This window comes from Pelodiscus sinensis, chromosome 3 (assembly GCF_049634645.1).
Source record: "Pelodiscus sinensis isolate JC-2024 chromosome 3, ASM4963464v1, whole genome shotgun sequence".
Taxonomy (NCBI): domain Eukaryota; kingdom Metazoa; phylum Chordata; order Testudines; family Trionychidae; genus Pelodiscus; species Pelodiscus sinensis.
The window spans coordinates 137,201,796-137,224,466 of record NC_134713.1 but is presented as its reverse complement, the minus strand read 5'-3'; the positions used below and the strand labels follow the sequence as shown (position 1 = coordinate 137,224,466).

The 22,671-nt window shown below is 39.0% G+C and overlaps 1 protein-coding gene across 7 annotated transcripts in view; it reads left to right on the top strand.

The window, feature by feature from the left end:
• HEATR5B (HEAT repeat containing 5B) overlaps positions 1–22,671 on the top strand; it is a 95,361-nt gene that overhangs the window by 53,088 nt on the left and 19,602 nt on the right. For 4 of the 7 annotated variants that reach the window (XM_075924950.1, XM_075924949.1, XM_075924951.1 and 1 more), the window contains exons 20-28: positions 521–710; positions 2,067–2,236; positions 5,494–5,638; positions 7,074–7,310; positions 12,227–12,478; positions 14,591–14,772; positions 16,190–16,258; positions 18,378–18,557; positions 21,201–21,438. In XM_075924950.1, coding sequence (XP_075781065.1) covers positions 521–710; positions 2,067–2,236; positions 5,494–5,638; positions 7,074–7,310; positions 12,227–12,478; positions 14,591–14,772; positions 16,190–16,258; positions 18,378–18,557; positions 21,201–21,438 — 1,663 coding nt within the window. The remainder of the gene's footprint in view (positions 1–520; positions 711–2,066; positions 2,237–5,493; positions 5,639–7,073; positions 7,311–12,226; positions 12,479–14,590; positions 14,773–16,189; positions 16,259–18,377; positions 18,558–21,200; positions 21,439–22,671) is intronic. The other 3 variants (XM_075924954.1, XM_075924953.1, XM_075924952.1) reach the window with 3 other exon arrangements.

Here is a 22,671-nt window from a genome sequence, read left to right as displayed (position 1 = left end):
TGAGGAATAAGGGAAGTTGGAGGAAGAGTGCTCTATTTTGAAATAAGCGCTGGGTAGATGCTCCCGATTTCAAAATAAGATATGCAATTGACATAGCTCAATTTGAGCAGCTTATTTCGAGTTAAACCCGACAGTGTAGACACACCTTTTGAGGGCCATTTCTGTATCTAATTTCAACTTTTTACCACAGTTTAGGCTTCAGAATGATTAAAAAAGTCACATTTTTTTTATGTAGTTGGAAAAGTACATACATCTTTTTCATCTCGTTCTCAAACAGGTTAGCCATTTTTATTCAAAAAAACTAACAAAAATTCTCCTGCAGACAAAGACCAAAGCTGGAAAATTTCAGGCTAGAAGTCAATGTTCCAGATTGTGGGGTGGCAGATATTCTTAAAAACAGAGGGTTAAAATTGAAATGTTTAGACAAGATGGTCAGAGTCATATCCACTATAAATAAATTCTTAAAACTCTAAACAAACTTTTATGACTGAAACCCAAACATCTCTTTGATTTATTATAGACCTGGTCTCTCCATTCACTTGCCTTGATAGTGGACTCTAGTGGGCCAATGTACCGGGGATATGTGGAGCCTACTCTGTCTCTAGTTCTTACCCTACTCTTGACAGTTCCACCATCACATACAGAAGTGCATCAGTGTTTGGGCCGATGTCTTGGAGCTATAATAACTACAGTTGGCCCTGAGCTGCAAGGCAAGTTATAATCTAAAATTGCATTAAGATACAGTTAAGATTATCTATAGGATAGATGCTGTTTTTTTTCTTAATGTCAGCTGGCAGTTTAGTATTGTATGGTGGCAGATAATGAGACATCTGTGATTAGCATGTAGGCTTTGTAGATCTGCATCTTCACTGTGTGTATTGATGGTGTCACAGTTCAGGACAGCTGAGCCTATATTTCCTCCTCTTGTGGTCTCTTAATGGCACCCACTCTCGGCTTCCATCTCCTCAGCTGTCATTTCTTCTGGGAAGACCTTCATCTCTCACCCTCCTGACAGGGAATTTTCTGATATCTGCAGTAAGCCAGACTGCCTAACTAGGCCAGCAACTGCATTTCGCTTTCTTTCTGAAGTCTCTGAATAGCAGTTATTGTAACTCTGGTCTTTATAAGCAAAAACATTTATTCTTAAGGGATATTGGTAAATATATATGGTATGTTTTTTTGAAGGAAGTGCTATCATTGGTGCTCTTAGTGAATCATTAATTATAAATTTCATGCCTTTCAAATCTGTTCATTAACTACAGCCTTCTAATAGTTGTATCTTAACATTTTTACCCAAGAATTTCCTTGTTATTTTGTGGCAGATATTTACAAATTGATATATGTAATATATAAATTGTTCAGAATTTTTTTTCTTAGATAACATTTTGCTATAATTATAGCTGTGCTGAAAAGTTGATGAATGTCACTTGTTGAACTGCAGTATAGTCTTTAAATCAAATCCTCTATAGTCTATAACCTGTTGAATCCAGGTGATGCAGTGGAGGGAGCTAACAAACTCTACCAGCACATCCGTATGCTAAACTGACAAAAATATAGTCTTCTAAAATGTAGCAAGTATTCAAAACTTAAACTAACTCCATAGCAAATAATTCTAAAATGTTTTGTCTGATATTATAAGAAATGGATCTATGCTTGCAATCTTATTCAAAGCTACTGAATGAAATAGATTTTCAAAACCTGAAACTCATCTTATTTTAACAAGTGCCATGTCTCAGAAATACTGACTTAACTGAACAATGTCTGCAAAATTTTTCTGGCTAATGATCAGTTGTGCAAAACCTGACTTTTTGGGCTAGTTGATTGTTTAGAGACTTTAAGGGGGTAACTGTCAAAATTGGACTAAAATGGAAAACAAGTTCTAATCCTATATACAGGGTTTCTTTGAAGTAATACAGCTGTTAACTTCAAGTATATGTATTTAGAAAAGTGATGTGGTATATAAATTACACAGACTTCACGTTTTTGACGTTTTGTGATTAAAATGTTAAAAATCTATGCCAGTCATACAAAAAAGTCACTTTGTTAAGAATTCTTTATTCCATTAGGTAATGGACCTACTATTTCAACAATCCGTTCTTCATGCTTGGTGGGATGTGCGATCACACAAGATCACTCGGACTCCCTTGTTCAGGCAGCTGCAATATCATGCCTGCAACAGCTTCACATGTTTGCACCACGCCATGTCAACCTCTCCAGTCTGGTTCCCAGCCTTTGTGTAAGTGTAAATGATGTCTCTCTCACCCTATATCCCTGATGCTGGAAATGTCAGCATTAAGACCTGCAGAAAGTTAAGAGAAATGGATAGCAGCCTGTGAGGAAATATACGTGTGTGTTGAGAGGCAAAGTTTTCAAAGGCACCCAGTAGCTTCCAATGTCAGAATCTCCATTGAAAATGAATTAAAGGACTTGTGCACCCAAGGCATTTAGGCATTTAAACTTTTATCCAAGATCTTTTTCTAATTTACCCCCAAAGTAACTTTATACTGTTCTGGATATGCAGAGGGGCAAGAAAGTGGGTTTAGATTACAGTTATGCTCACGTTAAATCCCTTTACTCTTCCAGAATGGTGTAAAGTGGCCTTAGTTCTAACAGAAATCAAGTCCTAGGGCTATTTAGCTTAGAAAGGAGAGGAATACACATTAACAAGTCCTAGGCATACAAAATAATGAATGAAAAAGAAGAGAGATTTGGGGGACCCCCTCTCATATGGCTGTTTAGAAAGGAAGTGTATGGGGGAAAGTGGCATTTCTCCTTCTACTATCAGAATCCTAGGCAGAGTCCGTGTCTTGCTGTTGTCCCTATGTTCATCCATTGATGCCCAGGTGAGTATTGCCACATGTATAAATAAATACTGCACCAGCACTCCTGCAAAATCCAACATTTGATCTTAAAAAAAAAAAAAAAACTATTTAAAAATTTAAAAAATAAATTGGAGTTAATCATACTTATGCTCAGACATTCAAAAATATGAGTTGCAAGGGAGAGACCCTTCCTTTAAGCCATCCCTGGCCACCCGTGTTCCAGATTCTTATAGACTTATTGAAGGACTGATCATGACAAATGGATTTTCAGGCCTGTTTATACTGAAACTGGAACTTCTTCTCTGTAATCTGCTGTCTAATCTTTCCTTAGAGGTTCCCCCACTTGCAGCACGTGTCCCTCTGTCTTGTGTAATCTGGTGCTCAGTTATTAAGTATGATCCATAGTTTGAAACGTGTCTGCATGCACAGAATTCCAAGTAAGAGAAATATGGCTCAGCACAGTAGTAGGTGGGTCCTTCTGTTTCATATGAATAATAGACTAATGTGTGCCACATCCTGTGACAAATAATTTTCTCTGTTGATTCCATTCTTACTAGAACTCCCAGTTGGAATATTGTAGTCAGTGAAGTTATCTCAAGATGTAATGGTTTCTGATTGAAATCTTTTCCCATTCCATTCTCCTGTCTTTTCCTTGCTCCAGCATAACCTTCAACCTCTTAATTTTTCTTCCTTCCCTTTTGCTTTCAAAATCTGGTTCCCTCCATGATAAGCCTACCTGCAAATGGCTTTGTACATGCTCCCACAGCTGTTTACACAAATAAAATGTGGACATGGTGGCTGAATAGAGGACTAGCTGAAAATCTTACTCAATTAAATGAAGGAGAAAATAGTAAAAAGCTTTTTGTCTTCTGTTTGGAACCAACACTGTGTATCAAACTTACACCAGTCTCTTCCAGCATGCTTTTCAGATTCCTTTATGCCGCTGTACTACATTATTGTTAAAAAATGAAGAGCAGGAAATAATCTTTCCGATAATTAAAACACTAATGTTCTCTGGTTGTAGTTCTCTTGAAACAACTTCAGAATGATACTTCCAGGGACCCTTAAAAGTCTGTTTTTCAAGATTGAACCCTTGAGACATCCATGGATGAAATAAAGGCCTAGTGTTAAATATTTATACACTGTGTGACCTTTCATTTGGGAAAGCAATTTCCATCCTCATAGCAAGTTAATACAGGGAAAGCAAATGTGTATTCAACTTATTAAAAAAATATTTCCCCGGGGTAACTCAAGATTAGAGTTTCTAAAAGAGCACTCTTTATCTCCTCCCTTGTGGAAAAACATACAATTCCCTGTACAGCTACTTCCTCTCAAGAAAAGTTGGAAGCTTGCAGAATTCTTTTGGAAGTAAAATATTTACTTGTACTTGAGATGGTTCAAAGCAGATTAAAAGCAAATGTTACTTAGCACAGAAATCTGAAAGCTCTCATATTGAGAAGCACTTACTGACATGTATGGTATAAACTGTGGTTTAGAGGTGAACATAGAAGGATTAATGACTGTTGTCATGAGTGATTTAAGTACTGCTGGTAGGCATTTTATTGAAAATTGTAATTTCTGTTTTTGGCAATACCGGATCCTAGTTTCCAGAGTTTCTAACCAGTGTTAAAGCATGATGTAAATTGATCTAGAACAGTGGTTCTCAACCTTTTGGGCTTAGCATCCATTTGTAAATGTTCATGGTCTGTCAGGACCCAGTAAATAGTCCAGGGGTAAAGATCTTGGAGTGGTTCAGTTAGGTCCTGCCCAGCACTCATGCCACAGTGGCAGCTCTTGCAGAGCCTGTGCTGTGGGGCTGGCTGGGCTGGGCTCTGCTTTTCACTCCAGGTATTGCAACTTCTGGGGTTATAGCACTGCTCAGCTTTGTCCCCTCACCTCTGACTAGACCAAATTTGTCTGAATGGAGTTGTGACCTGACTCATATGGTTTAAGAGTCACTTGCTCAAATTTGGCCTACCTGGACTCCTGTTGTCATGGTGGCTAGACCAAACCTGAGTGGTGCTGGGATCCCAGAGATTGCAATGCCCAGAGCAGTGACATGAGCCCAGCCAGCCACCTAGGATAGGAGATGCAGGAGCTGACCTGTGATCCTTTGAAACATCCTGAGTACCCAGTATTGGTTACTAACCCAAGGATTGAGAAATCCTGGACTAAAATCCAAATTGTATTCCCTGGGTTTCCAGTCTCAGTTGTTACCTCTTTTTAGCCAGATGGCTGCACCAGCTAGGGAAATATCAACTTTATTTTTAAGTGTATATGTTGTGAAAAGTTCTTGTCTGGGCACTTTTAGCCAAATTTTCAAAGGGTCCACCACCCAACAGGAGAAAGATGATCAAGATCTGTGTGCAAATGTAGTGAGTTTCTCTTACATGTTTTTGATAGGCAGAGGTTCATTTTAAAAAGACATGATCATGAGTGAGTTTAATTTGCTGCACCCCTGTCAGTAAATAAAGGGACTCTACCAATTTTAATTCACATTGTCAGCTAATTGGCTTCTTGCATTTTGACTTTCTGTGCCAGATCAACACCACTTTGTAACTGTTTACATGATCTGTACTTGATTTAGCTGAGCAAGAGGCTATTATTAATCACTAACAAGTTTTATATAAAACCATGGCAATTTACCAGTTGAAAATGGCTCTGATTGCAGGTTCACTTGTGCAGTTCTCACTTACTGCTACGTCGGGCTGCAGTGGCATGTTTGCGACAGCTGGCACAGAGGGAAGCAGCAGAAGTGTGTGAATATGCCATGAGCTTAGCAAAAAATGCTGGTGAGAGAGAGAACAGTGGCATCAGTGAGTGTTACTTGCATGTGTCCTTTCCTAATATTTTGTGTGTGCACAAAACCAAACCAAACCCTTTCTCCTTTGGAGTTTCTTGTCTTTTCCATATTTCCCACTAAAAGTAAAGATTGTAGCCCAGGCCTTTTAAACATTCAGAACAAATTAGAAATGGGAATTTCCCCCCAAATATATTGTTCTAAATTATTCCTCTCTCTTACCGTTGGTTCTTTTCTTTTAATTTTGCTGGTTTTGAAAATGGGCATGTTAGGGGAGGTAGCCACCCACTCCTCCTACCTCATAGTGCTTCTTATGGGGCCAAGAATGGCTGTGCAGGTGCTCTCTACCTTAGAATACAAATCACTGCTACTTGCTCAGAGTCAAGTGTTGTGTGCTATAACTTAACAGTCAGCCTAAAATAGCTGTATAAAAATAACAACCTCAGAATTTGTGCATCTGCGCCTTTGACCAGACAAAGAAACACAACTTCAAAGACAAGCTCTTTATTGTAGTGCTTGAGAACAAGGCCCAGACCAAGCCCACTCTCATCCTGCCACTATCCCTGAGAAACACAGGCAAGCCTTTTTAACTGATGTGCTGCCATCTGATTGATTAGGCTTTTTTAGGCCTTTGAAGACTTGTTGATAGCCTGATCTGTATGGGTTTTCTGTAAGCAGGGCCAGTTAGGGCCTCAGATCCTATAGCAGGGGGTAGAAAAGGCCTATTAGACCCCCATCACAAGGCATAATGATACTGTATACTGGGAACAGGTTTTGACTTGTTTTGTTAGCAGCATAACTAATAGCCAGTCACATTTCTCAGTTGCACCAATCCTTACATATATAATTTTATCCTGATAATATGGCTGCTAAAATGAGTAATGATTCCTGCTCACCTATTTGAATGGTCAGGAAAAAGTGCAATATCCAGAAGCCCTCTATAATAAGTATGTGGCTGTCTGCTGGTTGTTATATACTTAGTGTTTTTCAATTTTTAAAAAACTGAATCTGCTGTTACTGCCTTCTTTCAATCGATTATCAGATAAACAATTTTTCCACTCTATCATAGAATCATATGCCTTCTAGTATTGTGTGGCACAATTAAAACTTAACTCAGAAGAGATTCACCAGGGTCCATTACTGTGAGGTTCTGAGCATTTCATGCAAGGTATTGAGTGCTATCAATGTCTATTTATTTTAATGGTAGTTTACAGTATGTATCATTTCACGGGAGATGCTTGGTATCTCGTAGAATCTGATTTCTAATAAGCTTAATATGTTAAACTATCTTAGATTTTATTGACGACAAATTGTAGTAATGCCTTTGTGTCTGTGATCTGTGCAACTAAGAATGAATGCAGAATGTCCTTTTCTCATGTTGCTATTGCCCTAATTTCAAAGCACAAATGTTAAGAAATTGATTATTAGAAAACTAGTCTCTCATTTTACAGACATTAACCCTTTTGCACCAGTTGGTTCGCAGCGGGACATTCATTGCCGGCATCAAGGAGTTAACATAACAGAGACTGGCCTCGAGGGAGTTCTTTTTGGAATGTTAGATCGGGAGACTGATCGAAAGCTGTGTTCTGATATTCATGATACCTTGGGACATATGCTTTCATCCCTGGCAGTGGAAAAACTTTCACACTGGCTAATGTTATGTAAGGATGTCCTAGCAGCTTCCAGTGGTAAGTGTTTGACAACATTCTTATAACAAGACATCATATCTTTAGAATTAATTTATTTAGATAACATTCATTTAGAGCTTTTTATGTTGTAATGGGATTCATGATCCATGCTCACTTTTATCACCTGTACCTTGGATGGTAATATTTTAATTTGCTCAGAAAGAGAAAATGGTAAATATGGTCAATTTAAATAGTCTATATACACACATACACACTTTGAAATAAATCTGTTACTGTATACATAGGTAGTTCTTACAGGGTGAGCATTGCAATAAGTAACCCACTTTTCTGGCCTTTGCTTTTAGCAGTTGTCTAGCAACAATTCCGGTAACTTATAAGGCTGAACTATTACAATTCTTCTCCTTAAGAATGTAATGTCTATCTCAGTTTCTTCCTTTATTGCTGATAGCAAAGGAGTTTTCCTAATTTGCTCTCTGTGCCCCACACTACATTCACTTACATAATTTCACAATTTGTGATAAGAAATATTATTTGTTTATTTTAATTTCATTTGCATGCCTTCAATGATTTATTCTCTTATTTATTTTATTTACACTTAAGCATGTTTTACTTTTTGAGACTGAATGAGCTCTGAATGAGCTTGGCACCTCATGGAGTCCTAGTTTGATTTTTTTTTTTTTTATTTTAATTTTATACTGCTGCGCTAGCTCCTCAACTAGGTTACATGAGCTTTACTGATTTACATCGACTGAAGGATCTGTTTCACTGTATTCAGTTTTTGTTCTTTTTCTTCCTTAGTATTCAGGCTATCAGAGAAGCAATCTAAGGGCCTTCAAAGGTATTCAAAGTGCAGTCATAAAGTGTGATTTGCAGACAGATATGCTTGTTGCCTTTATTGGGCAAATCAGATGAAACCAGACTACATATGTAAGCGACTAGTCGACTAGTGAACTACCCGATAACCATATACTTATTTGGGCAGTCAAGTAGTGACTCGACTAGTCGCTTCCCACCTCCCCTTGCTGCCTCTATCAGAATCAGCTGTCCTGGCTTGCAACTGGTTCCCACCCTGTGGCTTTTAAAAATTAGAGCCACAGCAGGGTTAGCTCCTGGGCTGAGGGATGACCTCACTGCAGCGCTACAGTTTCCCCCCCATATTGACTAATTGAGTAGCAGATGGAATTTCCATCGACTACTCAGTTAGCTGATTACCGTGTGTGTGTGTGTGTGTGTGTGTGTGTGTGTGTGTGTGTGTGTGTGTGTGTGTGTATGTATGTAGTAGTTCAATATTTGGGACACTTGGTGTTCATAGGAATCCAATATTCACATGTAGTGGTTGCACACTGCAGCCTGGCTCCTGTCAATGTAGGTATCCTACTACATAGACATGATAACCTCACTTCCACAAGAGGTGTAGGGCTAATGTTAGGGTAATGCAGTGTCCCTATGAACATTGGTTTCCTTATATTGGCTGTCATCCTTGTCAATTTCATGGCTCCATACTGGAGCTGTGAATTTGACAAGAAAACCAGGCAGTCACTGGAGCATCTGGGCGGGGGGGGGGGGGGGGGTGATCCAGCTAATCCAGGGCACAGTCAGGCTCTCCCTGTTCCCAGCTGGGTTGATCCTGCTCTACTCAGAGCTTGGCTGCCTTCTTGCTCCCACCCCAGCTGCTCCCTGGACTCTCATGGCCATGGGATAAGAAGGAAGGTCCTTTCTTGGATTGAGAACTGGTTAAAAGACAGGAAACAAAGGGTAGGAATAAATGGTAAATTTTCAGATAGGAGAGGGGTAACTAGTGGTGTCCCCCAAGGGTCAGTCCTAGGACCAATCCTTTTCAACTTATTCATAAATGTTCTGGAGAAAGGGGTAAGCAGTGAGGTAGTAAAGTTTGCAGATGATACAAAACTGTTTAGGATAGTCAAGACAGAAGCAGACTGTGAGGGACTCCAAGAAGATCTCACCAAACTGACTGATTGAGCAACAAAATGGCAAATGAAATTTAATGTGGATAAGTGTAAAGTAATGCACATCGGGAAAAATAACCCCAACTATACGTACAGTATGATGGGGGCTAATTTGGCTACGACAAATCAGGAAAGAGATCTTTGAGTTATTGTGGACAGTTCTCTGAAAACTTCCACGCAGTGTGCAGCGGCGGTCAAAAAGGCAAATAGGATGCTAGGAATTAATAGGAAAGGGATAGAAAATAGGACCCAGAATATCTTACTGCCCCTGTATAAAACTATGGTACGCCCACATCTTGAATACTGTGTACAGATGTGGTCTCCTCACCTCAAAAAAGATATTTTGGCCTTGGAAAGGGTTCAGAAAAGGGCAACTAAAATGATTAGGGGTTTGGAACGGGTCCCATATGAAGAGAGGTTAAAGTGACTGGGACTTTTCAGTTTAGAGAAGAGGAGACTGAGGGGGGATATGATAGAGGTATATAAAATCATGAGTGGTGTGGAGAGGGCCGATAAAGAAAAGTTATTTATTCGTTCCCTAAATAGAAGAACTAGAGGACACCAAATGAAATTAATGGGTAGCAGGTTTAAAACTAATAAAAGAAAGTTCTTCTTCACACAGCGTGTAGTCAACCTGTGGAACTCCTTGCCAGAGGAGGCTGTGAAGGGTAGGACTATAATAGAGTTTAAAGAGAAGCTAGATAATTTCATGGAGGTTAGGTCCATAAAAGGCTATTAGCCAGGGGATAAAATGGTGTCCTTGGCCTCTGTTTGTCAGAGGCTGGAGAGGTATGGCAGGAGACAAATCGCTTGATCATTGTCTTCGGTCCACCCTCTCTGGGGCACCTGGTGCTGGCCACTGTCGGCAGACAGGATACTGGGCTAGATGGACCTTTGGTCTGACCCAGTATGGCCGTTCTTATGTTCTTATGTTCTCCTGGTATGGCTGTCTCTGGCACCAGGAGCCTGTCTTTCTCCAGCTCGCCACTCGGAGCCTGGCTTCACACTCTCCACTGGTGGTAGCCTAGCTCTCAACTCCCTGCCACCAGGTGCCTAGTTGCCCCTTGGGGCTCTCTGATCCTCACCACTGATGGGCTCCCAGTGAGAGCTCCGTCCTTGTAGTCCAGGTGGCTCCTAGTGCAAATTGGGAGTCTTGGGGAAGCTGCAAAATGTGTGCAGCCCCTGGGCTCTCAGCAGGAAGATTCATGTGGTGCTGGGACCTCATTCTCTCAGTCCTATACTAGGGATGTAAAATCCTGTTTAAGTAGTTAAGAAGTTAAATGAGGGAGGGCGGGGGCTGCTCTGGCTGGGCTGGAGTGACCCTGCCCATGCTGCGCCAGGGAGGCATTCCTTGTGAGGACTTGCACCACTGACAGGAGGGTAGTGTGGACATGAATCACCACAGTAATATACATAGGTCATCTTATGTTTCTAGTGTAGAAATGCTCTCAGTGTGAGTGATCATCTTTATTCGAAAAAGCCCATATGACTGCTTTTTTAACTTTCCACTAACATGCTGAATGTACACAAGTTTCTGGTCAGCCATTATCCATTAGGTATGCAGAAGGAAGAGTGTTACTTGTATGTAAAACTCCAGTTATAAGGTGTTATGAGTTATTAATGTGCTGTTTACAATAATGATTAAACCTCATTTTGAGCTACTCGTTCACTCAGAATCCTTCTTGGAAGATTTTATGCCTCACTTCAGCTTCCAGAGCAGGTGTGGTTAGATCTCTCATTATTTCTCTCCTGTTCACTATTTTATATAAGTATAATGTGGACTATGGATTCAAATGAGAGCCCTTTTAAGGTGTTACCAGATTTCTACTTACATGTTAGTTATCATTCTAACATTTTTCCCATACCCAGATCCATACTTTATTTAATGAGCTTGATGTTAAAAGATCTTCTTTCATAGATTCTGTAAAATAAAATCTGTAAAATATGCATTCGTCTTTTTCTCTTAATTGACTCTTGTACAGTAGGCCAAATAGTCTCCAACATAACTATATTTAAATGCATTTCTAAGTGCTGCTCTTCAGTAAGCTCGTAACTTCAAATTTATAGGCTAAGACATATTGGCATATGCAAAGCAAATTTTTAAGGCAGCCACATATAATTTCTGGCATGCTTTTGCAAAGAATCTCATGAATTCGGGCTTGGTCTGTCATATTGCATAACCTTTCTCACCCTGAAATGTCCCAACTTTTCTGCAGCCTGTGTGCATTATTTTTTAGGAATAGGGTGACTAATTTGTCTCTCTGATAAGTTTATTTTTGTTGCTCTGTCTGTTTTGGTGTAATCCCTTATCATTCTGATGTTCTGACAACTAAACACTGAGGCTATGTCTACGCTGGCGCAATCTTGCGCCAGAGATATGCAAATGAGGCTAAGCATGGAATATTGCCGAGCCGCATTTGCATATCTAATGAGCCGCCATTTTGCGGAAGAGGCTCTTGTGCCAGAAGGAGCTGTCTACACTGCCCCTTCTTGCGCAAGAAAACCCTCTTGCACAATGCTGCTACGCTGATTATTTTCAGGAATAACGGCACTGCTCAAGAGGGTTTTTCTTGCACAAGAAGGGGCAGTGTAGATGCTCCTTCTGGTGCAAGAGCCTCTTCCGCAAAAATGGCAGCTCATTAGATATGCAAATGAGGCTCGGCAATATTCCACGCTTAGCCTCATTTGCATATCTCTGGCACAAGATCACGCCAGTGTAGACATAGCCTGAGGTTTTACTTATTAATTTCTAGGTAATAGTATGCTGATGGGGAAAAAAATCTTTCCTTATTAATATTTCTTTACAGTGCCCTTCTTCATTTTCAAATGCCATGATTTCTATTAAATCTATTATTATTTCTTTTAGTCTCCATTTTCATTTTGAATGGATTGTAAGAGTTGACAACTTCACATAGTAATTTTAAGAAATAGTTTACAGCTGACAGTGGAATTGCTAACTTTTATGACTTTGTGTGTCTCCTCTTGTAGATATGAGCACTGCAGCTCCTTTGGGAGGAGGAAAGGATGAAGAATTGGAGAAGAAAGATGAGATGGATGATGACACAATGTTTACCACTCTGGGTGAAGAGGATAAATCAAAACCTTCTGTGGCTCCTCGCTGGGCCACTCGTGTATTTGCTGCTGATTGCTTGTGTCGAATTATCATGCTGTGTGAGAATGCGAACAAGGCTCACTTTGATCTAGCCCTGGCCCGTTCAGCCAAACTCAGGAACCCTAAAAGTAATTAAAGCTTTTGCATGTGTTTTTGTTTTCTATAAACTTTAAGAGGTCAGTTAAGGATATTAGATACCAACAAAGAGAAAACTTTGTTAGGTAATAGTTAAACTTGAATAAGCTATCCATACAAACTAGTAAAAGCTAGACATGCCCAGTTAAGGTATTCTCCTTTATCATTGACCATTTTCCCTGACAGAACCAACACTCAATAAGTACGTCTCCTTATACTGTAAGCAGACTGGTTTCCAGCCAGGGGTACATGTGTAGACAGAGGTCTTCCACGGGGTATATCAACTCATCTAGATATTGCCTTGACTTACAACAGGAAAAATAAAAAACATTAGCAAAGCTAGTACAAACTAAAATTTCAGACTGACAAAATGAGAGACTATTTTTATATCTGATTTTGTAAGCAAGTAGTTTTTAGATGAGATTAAATTTGAGATATACAAAAGAAATCTGATTCTTGAAAAGGGGTACAGTAGCCTGGAAAGGTTGAGAACCATAGCTCTAACATGAAAATGCAAAACACCACATTGTACCCCCTTGAATTGTAATGAAATCCATAACTCAAGTTCAGCATAATTAGCAATATATATCTCTTAGGTATGACACACTGCTGAATTGTATGATGTGTTCTTTTCCCATGGGAAAGTAGTAAATTGACCCTGCTGAAAAATGGTCACTTCATTTTCACATTGTAATTTTAAATGGAAATTGTTACTTTTAAACAGAAGAGCCTGAAATTTGTTTTAGGGAAATTGGAGTTAATGGCTCTAATGGAGAATAGGGATGTAAAATCCTATTTAATTGGTTAACCAGTTAAACATAATGTTTAATTGTTGACCGATTAAAAGAGGGGGCAGAAAGAGAGGCTGCTCCTTCCCATATGGGCTGGCGTGGATCCCACATCCACCATGGCGAGGCTGAAGTGGCTCCTCCACTACAGAAAGGGGCTACTTAGGCCGGCTGGAATGCCCCTGCTTGCAGCATGCCTGGGTTGAGCTGGGCTCTCCACGGACAAGGCTGCTTTGGCTGGCTGGAGTGCCCTTGCATGCAGCGGATGTGGAGCTACTATAGCCCCAGAAACTATAAGAACGAGTAAGCCTCACCCTTAATGAAGTAACCATTGACATTCCTAATGGAGAGGGATAGGTGAAGGGTTTGTTTATGTGTGTGAATATTGCAATTGATGTTTTTTTAAAAACTATAGCATCCTAATGTACTTTTCACTTTCAGCATTGGTAAATTACCCCTTCCACATTTTAGATTAACTTCAAAAGCTGTGTAGCATTTTGTCAATCTGTAAACCCTAAGTATTCCCAATGTTTCCTCACATTAAATTTTACACAAATCTTCCCACGTAACCAGTTACAAAGTATGATTATTTTGGTATCATATTATAATATAAGGAAATTATTTTTTTTAAGTAATTACTTACAGTATTTGGTATTAAAAGCTAAGGAGTAAAGAAAAACACATGAAGAAAAGTCCTTACAAAAATGTTGCTGATTTCTGAATTATTTTCTTCTACCCCTTGCAGTCTTCACACATTTTTCTGTTACCCCCAGTAACAGACTCCAGCTATTTCTCCCCAAGATGTGAAGGAATTACCTCATTTTCACCCAAATAAATATTTATTACTACCTGCAATACCTAGTGGTTGGCTAACATACCAGAGTTTTATAATTGATCAGATATTCCTTTATCAGCAGGGGTCACTATAGGCATAAGATTGTAACAGCAGTTGCATTCAGGGTTTTCTGTGGACATGAGGAACAAGTCATTAAAGCTGTTTTTGCAAAATGTTCTGAAAACAGCCGTGAAGGAGTTTAACATTCAGAGCAATTTTTTCTCATGACCTTTTCTTTTATTTTTCTTCAGTTTTTCACAACAGACATTTCAGAAATCTGAAGTGGTAAATTATATTAACAATGAAAAGAAAGTATATTATTGTTTTTTTCAAAATATGATTTTTTTTCAGATATGTGTGAAATTTACACATAACAACATAGTCTCCCTGTTAGAAACTTGTGTAAAGTTACAAGTGTCTGTAAGTGGACATCAGTTGGATATCTTTAACTTAGTTAATGGCTTTATTATTTTTATTTTTAGATGATCTTTTAGTGCTCCATCTCTCTGACCTCATCCGTATGGCATTCATGGCTGCAACTGATCACAGCAACCAGTTGCGGATGGCTGGTCTCCAGGCACTTGAAGACATTATCAAGAAATTTGCATCAGTCCCTGAGCCAGAGTTTCCAGGTCATGTGATACTGGAGCAGTATCAAGCTAATGTGAGACCTTCTTTATATGTTTAGGAAATTGTATATTTCTCTCAGTATGCCAGTTTATATTTTTAAATAACTTGTGAAAGAGTGTTGTGTGTGGAAGAATGTACTGCAGACATTTTATTTACTCCTTCAAAATTATTTCTGTATCTCTTCCATCTATTTATTATAATTTAGTTACTGGCAAAAGTTTCAAAAAATCAATAACCACTGATCCTTGAAATCCAAATAGTAGGGTGTACATTTATGTTTTATGTCCCTGTTCTGTAAATTGGGCAAGAAATATGTGAACATATGGGAATGGAAGTTAGGAGATCTGAGTTTATTATTAGGAATGTTACGTTGCGATTTATTGGCTAATCGAGTAGTCGATGGAATCCAGCAGGCAGCCCTGTTCCTACTACATTTAAACTGCAGAGCCACAGCAGGGTTAGCTCCTGGGGTTGGAGCGAGCAGGGACTAAGCAGTCCCAGCTTGCGCTGGCTCCGGGACCGCTGTGGTCCTGCCTCCCTTAGGGTATGTTTACACTACCCTCCTAGTTCGAACTAGGAGGGTAATGTAGGCATACCGCACTTGCAAATGAAGCCCGGGATTTGAATTTCCCGGGCTTCATTTGCATAAGCCGGGTGCCGCCATTTTTAAATCCCGGCTCGTTCGAACCCCGTGCCGCACGGCTACACGTGGCATGGACTAGGTAGTTCGGACTAGGCTTCCTAGTCCGAACTACCGTTACTCCTCGTGGAATGAGGCTTCATTTGCAAGTGCGGTATGCCTATATTACCCTCCTAGTTCGAAGTAGGAGGGTAGTGTAGACATACCCTTATTCCCTTCCCCTGCACCACGGAGATGGTGCTGGGGGGAACTGGCTTTTAAGCCGGCTTAACCTAGGAGTGGCTCCCGCTCTCTCCCTCTCCCCTTTACATCCCTGTTTATTATTCCAGAGTACCACTGACTTATTGTTAGAAGCTGCAGCTGTGGGGAGAGGGGAGGCAGGAGCTGGTGCTCATGGAGTTTGGCAGCGCAGGGAGGGGGCAGGAGGCTCTGGGAATCGGCTTAAAAGCTGGCTTTCCATGTGTACTGGCTCCCCCCCACAACCACCACCACCCCCATTCCCACCACTGCTGTCTTTAATACAGAGGCAGCAGCTCAAAGGGCAGGCGGGAGCTGGTGCTCATGGGGAGCTGGCTTTTAAGCTGACTCCCTGCATGCACCAGCTCCCACGGAGCTACTTCCCCTCGTATAAATGTGTACCCACTGAAAATTTCAGCAGTTACATGTTTACCAGAAAACTCACGTTTTAACATCCCTACTCTATACACAAATGTAATATCAAACTTGCCCAGGCAAGAGATTCCTTCTTTTGGAACACTGACTTCATTACATACACAAAAAGTATTATCAGTTTGTTTTTCTTTTTACGTAGGTTGGAGCTGCTCTAAGACCAGCTTTTTCCCAAGATACTCCTTCTGACATAACAGCAAAAGCCTGCCAGGTACAGAGAAAAATATAAAGACTATGTATTAAAAACTTGACATATTTCATGCTTTTAGAGTAAGAGAGAGAGAGAGTGCAATTTTTTTCCCTTAGGAAAAAAGTGAGAAAAGAAACATTGTAGGAAATACCCCTACTACTGGAAAATTTGGAAACTTATGATGTAACTCTATAAATTAAGAGTATTATAAGAGGCTCCAGGTAATATATTTGGTTATTCAGTATTGTGGAAATCCTTCGGACATTTTATTAAGAAAACTTTTTATTTTCTTATTTATTCTGCAACTAGTAGGAAACAGCCACATGTAAATACTGGTTAATAGCTTTATTGATGTCTGAATTTAAATGAAGGGTTCTGGTCCATTAGTAGGGTTATTAAGAACTTCAATAATATTCTGCCACTAATCATAACTGAACAAGGGACTTGCATACAATGGTGTTTGTTTTGATTGTTGTGTGGCTAATAGAACTGTTGAGAAATAGGTACCTTTAATCCAATCAAATAATTTGAGGTAATGGTGATTTACCATTGAGTATACGGTTTTAACTCAGGTTGTGAGTCTTTCTTTGATTCTGACTGATACCATGCGTAACTGTCCATTTCACCCTATTTAAAGTTTCTTCTGCATTCAATGCTAGGATGAGGAAATAATTTACAGAGTTTGTATGAAAACATTTAAATCTCTTTTAACATCTTCCAAACCTCATCTTCCTCATTTGACACCCATTTGATGTTTGAGTGCTAGCTCATTAGTGGGGTTAAATGATTGGGCATTAACTTTGTGAGAAGTTTATATTCTATGTTTGGAAAGGACATGAGCCTATATGAGTGATACTGAACTGTGTTGTTTTCTCTTTTGTGATAATGCTACAATGAATGGGGCTGCTGTTTGCCAGGGGGGAGGAGGATGGCTTTGTTTGGCATTTGTGTTACAGCTCCCTCTAAGGGCTTGTGAATTTGTTTTAACAAGGTTTTATAGAAGTCTTTCCTATGCCTGTCCAAGAGAGGTATGGTATATACTTTGAAGGGCTCACTGCTCCAGGGCTGAGAGCCTGTGGCCTGCAAGAATGTTTGCATTCTCCCCTTGTCCATTAAGTTAGGGCTTCCATGGACCTAGAAAGAGCAGGGAGCTTCTTTTGGGAGAGTGAACTCCATTGGCTCCCCGAGAATTTAACCAGCAAAAATAGCTGGTCTGGAAAACTTAAAAGAAACAGAAAAGAAATTGACAGGATTTTTTTTTTGTGGAGAATGTTTTCTTTTTTTGTCCAGCTGCACTAGAAAGCTAAGAGTGATACATTTTTAAAGAAATTTGAGTTCCATGAATCTGCCTCTTTTCTCCCCCACTGTCCAGGGAAAATGGTTTCACTTGCCCTTGTTGCAGGGAAGGAGATACACAAAATTCTTCCACTATCTTCCGTCCATGTATGGGGGAGTCTGCTGATACTGTTTACAGTGAAGTGGATTAAGATTCTACTTTGCCTAACTCTCCTGTTCATATGTGCTTGAATATTCTGCTATCACCTCCTCTAGTTGACAGAGGTATAAAATTACATTGTAACATGGCTTTGCAGAGGAGTGGAAGGTCCTATTACTATGGAAGAGGCATAACAACATTTGTTCCCTTCAACTTGATTGGGGAACCTGTTGTGGTGAAGATGATGTTGGATAGAGGAGGAACTTAGGTCCCTCACAAAGGTGATGAGGGAATACTGCTTTCCCACCTTCTAGGTGGCATTGGGTGTCGTCAAGCAAGAGAATCCATCTCCCATGGTCATATTTTCAGTTTGCAGGAATACTAGAAAATACCTCCAGTTCACAGCTTTTGTCTCTTCAGAAAGGAGTTGGAGGGAAGGTGCATTATTCAGCTCATTGCAGGCAGAGCTAGTAAAATGTCACAAGACTTGTCACAGACCTTATCCGCACTGGAAATCTTTACATTTTTAGGGTTTACTGAATTCCTCTAAATTGGTTCCATTATGTGGTGTTACAGCATCAAGCATGTGTACTTAAGAGGATGATTCACTGTTAGAACATATTACAGAACTATTTTATCTTTGCATAAAATCTGTGCTTGTTCAAGCAGGTATCTTGGAGAATGATTTAAAATTTTCTTGCGTAGGTGTGCAGCACATGGATAGGAAGTGGGGTTGTAAGTGACCTGAATGATCTTCGCCGAGTTCACAATCTCCTTGTTTCCTCCCTGGACAAAGTGCAAGCAGGAAAGGGGTCTTCCAGTCAGCCTTATCGAGAGAGTGCCACGACTATGGAAAAACTGGCAGTTTTGAAAGCTTGGGCCGAGGTAAACATTCGGTGTTAAATATTTACCTTATGCCTTGGATTAGTTACTGTAGCATAGCTGCAACTTCTCATCCTTCTAGGCATCTATCCAGCCAGCCCCTAGACTTGTCTTTTCCAGCTTTTCTGACTTCCTCTCACTCTCTCCAGCTTTTGTTTCTCCATACCTATCACTGCAATGCTTCATCTTCTTTCTAGCCAACTTGTCCACAATTGACATGTTGCTTCTATTCACTCTTCTCCCCATGACTCCCCATTTCCTCTATCCCATCCATTGTGCACATCCAGGCCCTCACAGAATTTTCAGACTTTATCAGATGTCAGTTTCCGTCCAATGCCCCTACCTGTTAATTTAAAAACAAAATTCAAAGATGAGCTGTCAAATCAAAGCATAGCCAGGAATTTCCCCAAAAAGGAAATAGTAAACAACAGGGCTGCTGAAGTCATTGTTTGGGAATGTGGGGGACCAAGGAAGGTTCAAGTATCTAAAAATGATGGATTTCACAAACAACAATACAGGCTGCAAGGCAGTCTAAATAATGGAATTGATCTCTAAATTGCTATAAAGATGTTCAGGTTTAATTTAACATTTTAATCTGTATTTTAAAAGTCTGGAAATTCTAGTGGTTAAATTAAAATGGATTTTAAAGAGAAACTATCTGAATGTTTGTCTGAGCATTACGAACTGTCGTTCTCACAGTGTGATAGTCTGATGAGGTTCTAGAAAAATGACCTTATCTTCAGATGGGCTGAACTCCCACCATTATCACTGAAGGTGTTGGGAGCAGTGGGAGTCTAGTACCTCTGAAAATCAGACCAAAAGTTAACATAGGAGTCAGATGAGATAGCTTAAGAAATTATTGGACAGAATTTTTTAAAATTTAAATAATGTGCTCCAAGAGAGTCTAAATTAGTGGTGGGCTGCATGTGGCCTATCAGGGTTGTATGTGTGGGCCCACAAGATGTTTTGTTTCCCATTGCCCACATGCAGAGTTGTCAGGTTCTGTTGGTTTCCATCCATATAGTTTTTTTCCTACCAATATTACTAAAGTGACCCACACATGAAGCAAGAGCATGTGAAGTGAAGTGAAGTGAAGTGAAGTGAAGTGAAGTGAAGTGAAGTGAAGTGAAGTGAAGTGAAGTGCATGCTGATTGAACCCAACATTGACTTTGAGAGCTCGTGCATCCAATCAAAGTGTTGCTATGGTTCAGTCAACACACAAATTCTAGGTACTCCAGTGCAGTTACCAAGAGTACCCAAACCCAGGAAAACAGTCTTGTTTACGACTGTCTTGTGGCCTACTGAGGCCACTAGCCTAGATTGCCCATCACTTGTCTGAATGATTAACCTGATCTCTAAATTGCTGTGAAAATGTTCAGGTTTAAGTTAACATTTTAATCTGTATTTTTAGTGGCTGTGATGCTCTTTTTGTTGGCTGGAACTACTGTATTGTGAATTACCTTTTACATATGGGTATATTTAATGACCCCAAGTGACATGAAAGCTATTACAGAAGACCCTGAATATAGTATACCAAATGGAACCCCTATAGGTGGAAGTCTGACTAAAGGTTTTCTGAAACTATTTGCACTATAACTTTTATAATGCAAGGATAAAAATAATGATTAAAGAATGTGCTTTGTTTGAACTTAGCTATATATAAGCCATTGTACTTTGTTTTCTGAAGTGTTATTTCTAATGACTAAAGGACTACAAGTGTTTTGAGGAAGCTGAGCACAAGCATGCCTTTGTTTTCTCTATTGCATTAACATACTGTAGATTTTCTTGCAATTAATTTCCTTGGAAGTTACTTTGAGAAAATAAGGAAAGTATTAGCACCTTAGCCCTGTAGTGTTGAGCTATTTTCAGCATTGATCTGAAGCAAAGCATCTGTTGTGTGGGGACATTTATGTCGGCTATATTTCTTTTCTAAAAACACTGCTTTTTTGTTCCATTGCAGATTTTTTCCCCCAGCCTTTCTGCTTGTTTGCATAATGTATCCTTGTGTATGTCTCTAAAATGTTCCTTCAGTCCATCAATTTGGGTCCCATAGATACCAATTTTTAGACCCTCTAAAGAATAGTACACAGTCAAAAATAAAGAAGAAATTCTCATTCACAAAGTCTGAGCTACACAGAAAGTGACCTGATTCCCTGAATGAAACTAAATTGATTATTTTCTTTACTAAACTGATTTAAGAGTAAACCTACAAGTGTGTTGCCTCATGTAACTAAAGTGATTCCCACATGGATTTAATTTAGTTAAATTAGAGCATTTTCTGTGTGAAGAGCCCTCATTGACACTCTTCAGGCTAAAAGTTTTGAGTAGCCATATTGGCTTTGAATTCTTCTCTAATTGTTGTCAGCAAACTCAGATTTAGCTTGGAAATATAGATTGATAAAACCTAATAGCTTTTCCATTTATCCTACCTTTATTTCCATCGGTTATGTAGCTGATAATTTTCCAGTATGATATTTTAGGGTAATTTTTAAAGTAGTCTCAGATCATCACAAAAATGTAAAACTATTCATGATATTCTATAGAAGATAACATAAAGATAATTTACTGGTACAATTTGTCATTTGATTGAAAGATTTTTTTTTCTTGTTTGCATTTTAAAGCAAAAATATTGTATCTGTTTTATAGGTGTATGTTGTTGCTATGAAAATTAAAAAGGAAGCAGAAACCAAACCAAAGCGAGCAATAAAGAGTACAGATGATGATGATGATGATTTTGGTACTGCAGATGAGCTACCTCCAGACAGTTTGATAACACTCGTACAACCTGAGCTGCCTATTCTTAGTCGCCTTTGGCTAGCTGCATTGAAAGACTATGCTCTTCTGACTTTACCAGCTGAATTTGCTAGTCAGCTTCCACCAGATGGTAAGTACAGCGGTTCATGTTTTTATGGTTATGAAAGGCAGAATGAAGATCTGGGTAAGGAATTTTTGAAGGAATTTTGAGTTTCTTCCATAAATTACTTGTTTCCCAAATTTGTTTTGTATTTACATAAAATCTAACATAATGATAAGACCCCACACTGGGATGCATACCTTTTTTATTCTGTATAAAAGAACCCTAAGGCTGAAGTAAATATTTTGTTTGGTGGTATAAAGTTTCATCAACCTGCATTTGAAATGACTTGTTACTACTGTGTAGTGAAATAACTAAGTTTTGTATATCATGCCAAGCATGTTTTATTTTGTTTATTCCTCTGTTGTTTTTGTTTTTTTCAGAGAAGTTATTTCAAAAAAATGTACAATTGAAATTTTTATTGGTGCTGTATTTCATAGTACTTTGTGTCTAGAGCCAGATTGTGTTAGTTGTTTAGTCTTTGACATGACTGGAGTATTAGAACAAATGTTAAAATTGCTATTACCTATAATAACTAGTTTATAAAAGGAATGAAATAATGTAAAGCTGGTGATTTAACTAACTCGTAGAACTTTAGCTCAACCATAACATTGCATTTTCACTAGAGTTCTGAAACTACAGTATGCTAATGGGAACTTTTGGCATTGACCTACATGAGTGCAGGATCATGCCAAAAGAAGATCAGTGAAGTTTCTTCACTCTATTGAGAAACAAATCAAATATATTTAACTAGAATTTCAAAACTTAGTCATTGATTTGTCTGGCATTTCAGATCAAGTTTTGTTAGCATTGATTACAATTCTTATTTCCATAAAGCACTGTAGTAACAAAGATTCTTTAAGTGTAATTTATTCTAAAATTGTTCACTCTTTAAATTGAATGAAACAAGTCTTTGAAATATATTTAATTCCTAAGGTCTCCCCATAACTTATAATTCACATTATTCTTTTCTCTGATTATAGTTTATGAAAAGTACACTTTTTAAAAACACAATTAGTTGTCATCCAGGATTACCTAAATCAATATCTAGTGGTCTAAAATAAAATTGTCTAATGTTTCAAAGATACTGAGTGTTTACACCATTGACTTGTGTGCGAGTTGTGAGTGCTCATCATTTCCGAAAAGCAGGCGACTGTATTTTAGATTATTAGATATGGATTAGTCGTGCTAATATTGCATGCATTTAATTTTACAGAAGTAAGTAAATTCATTGACATCCATGGGACAATTTGGGCTTAAAGT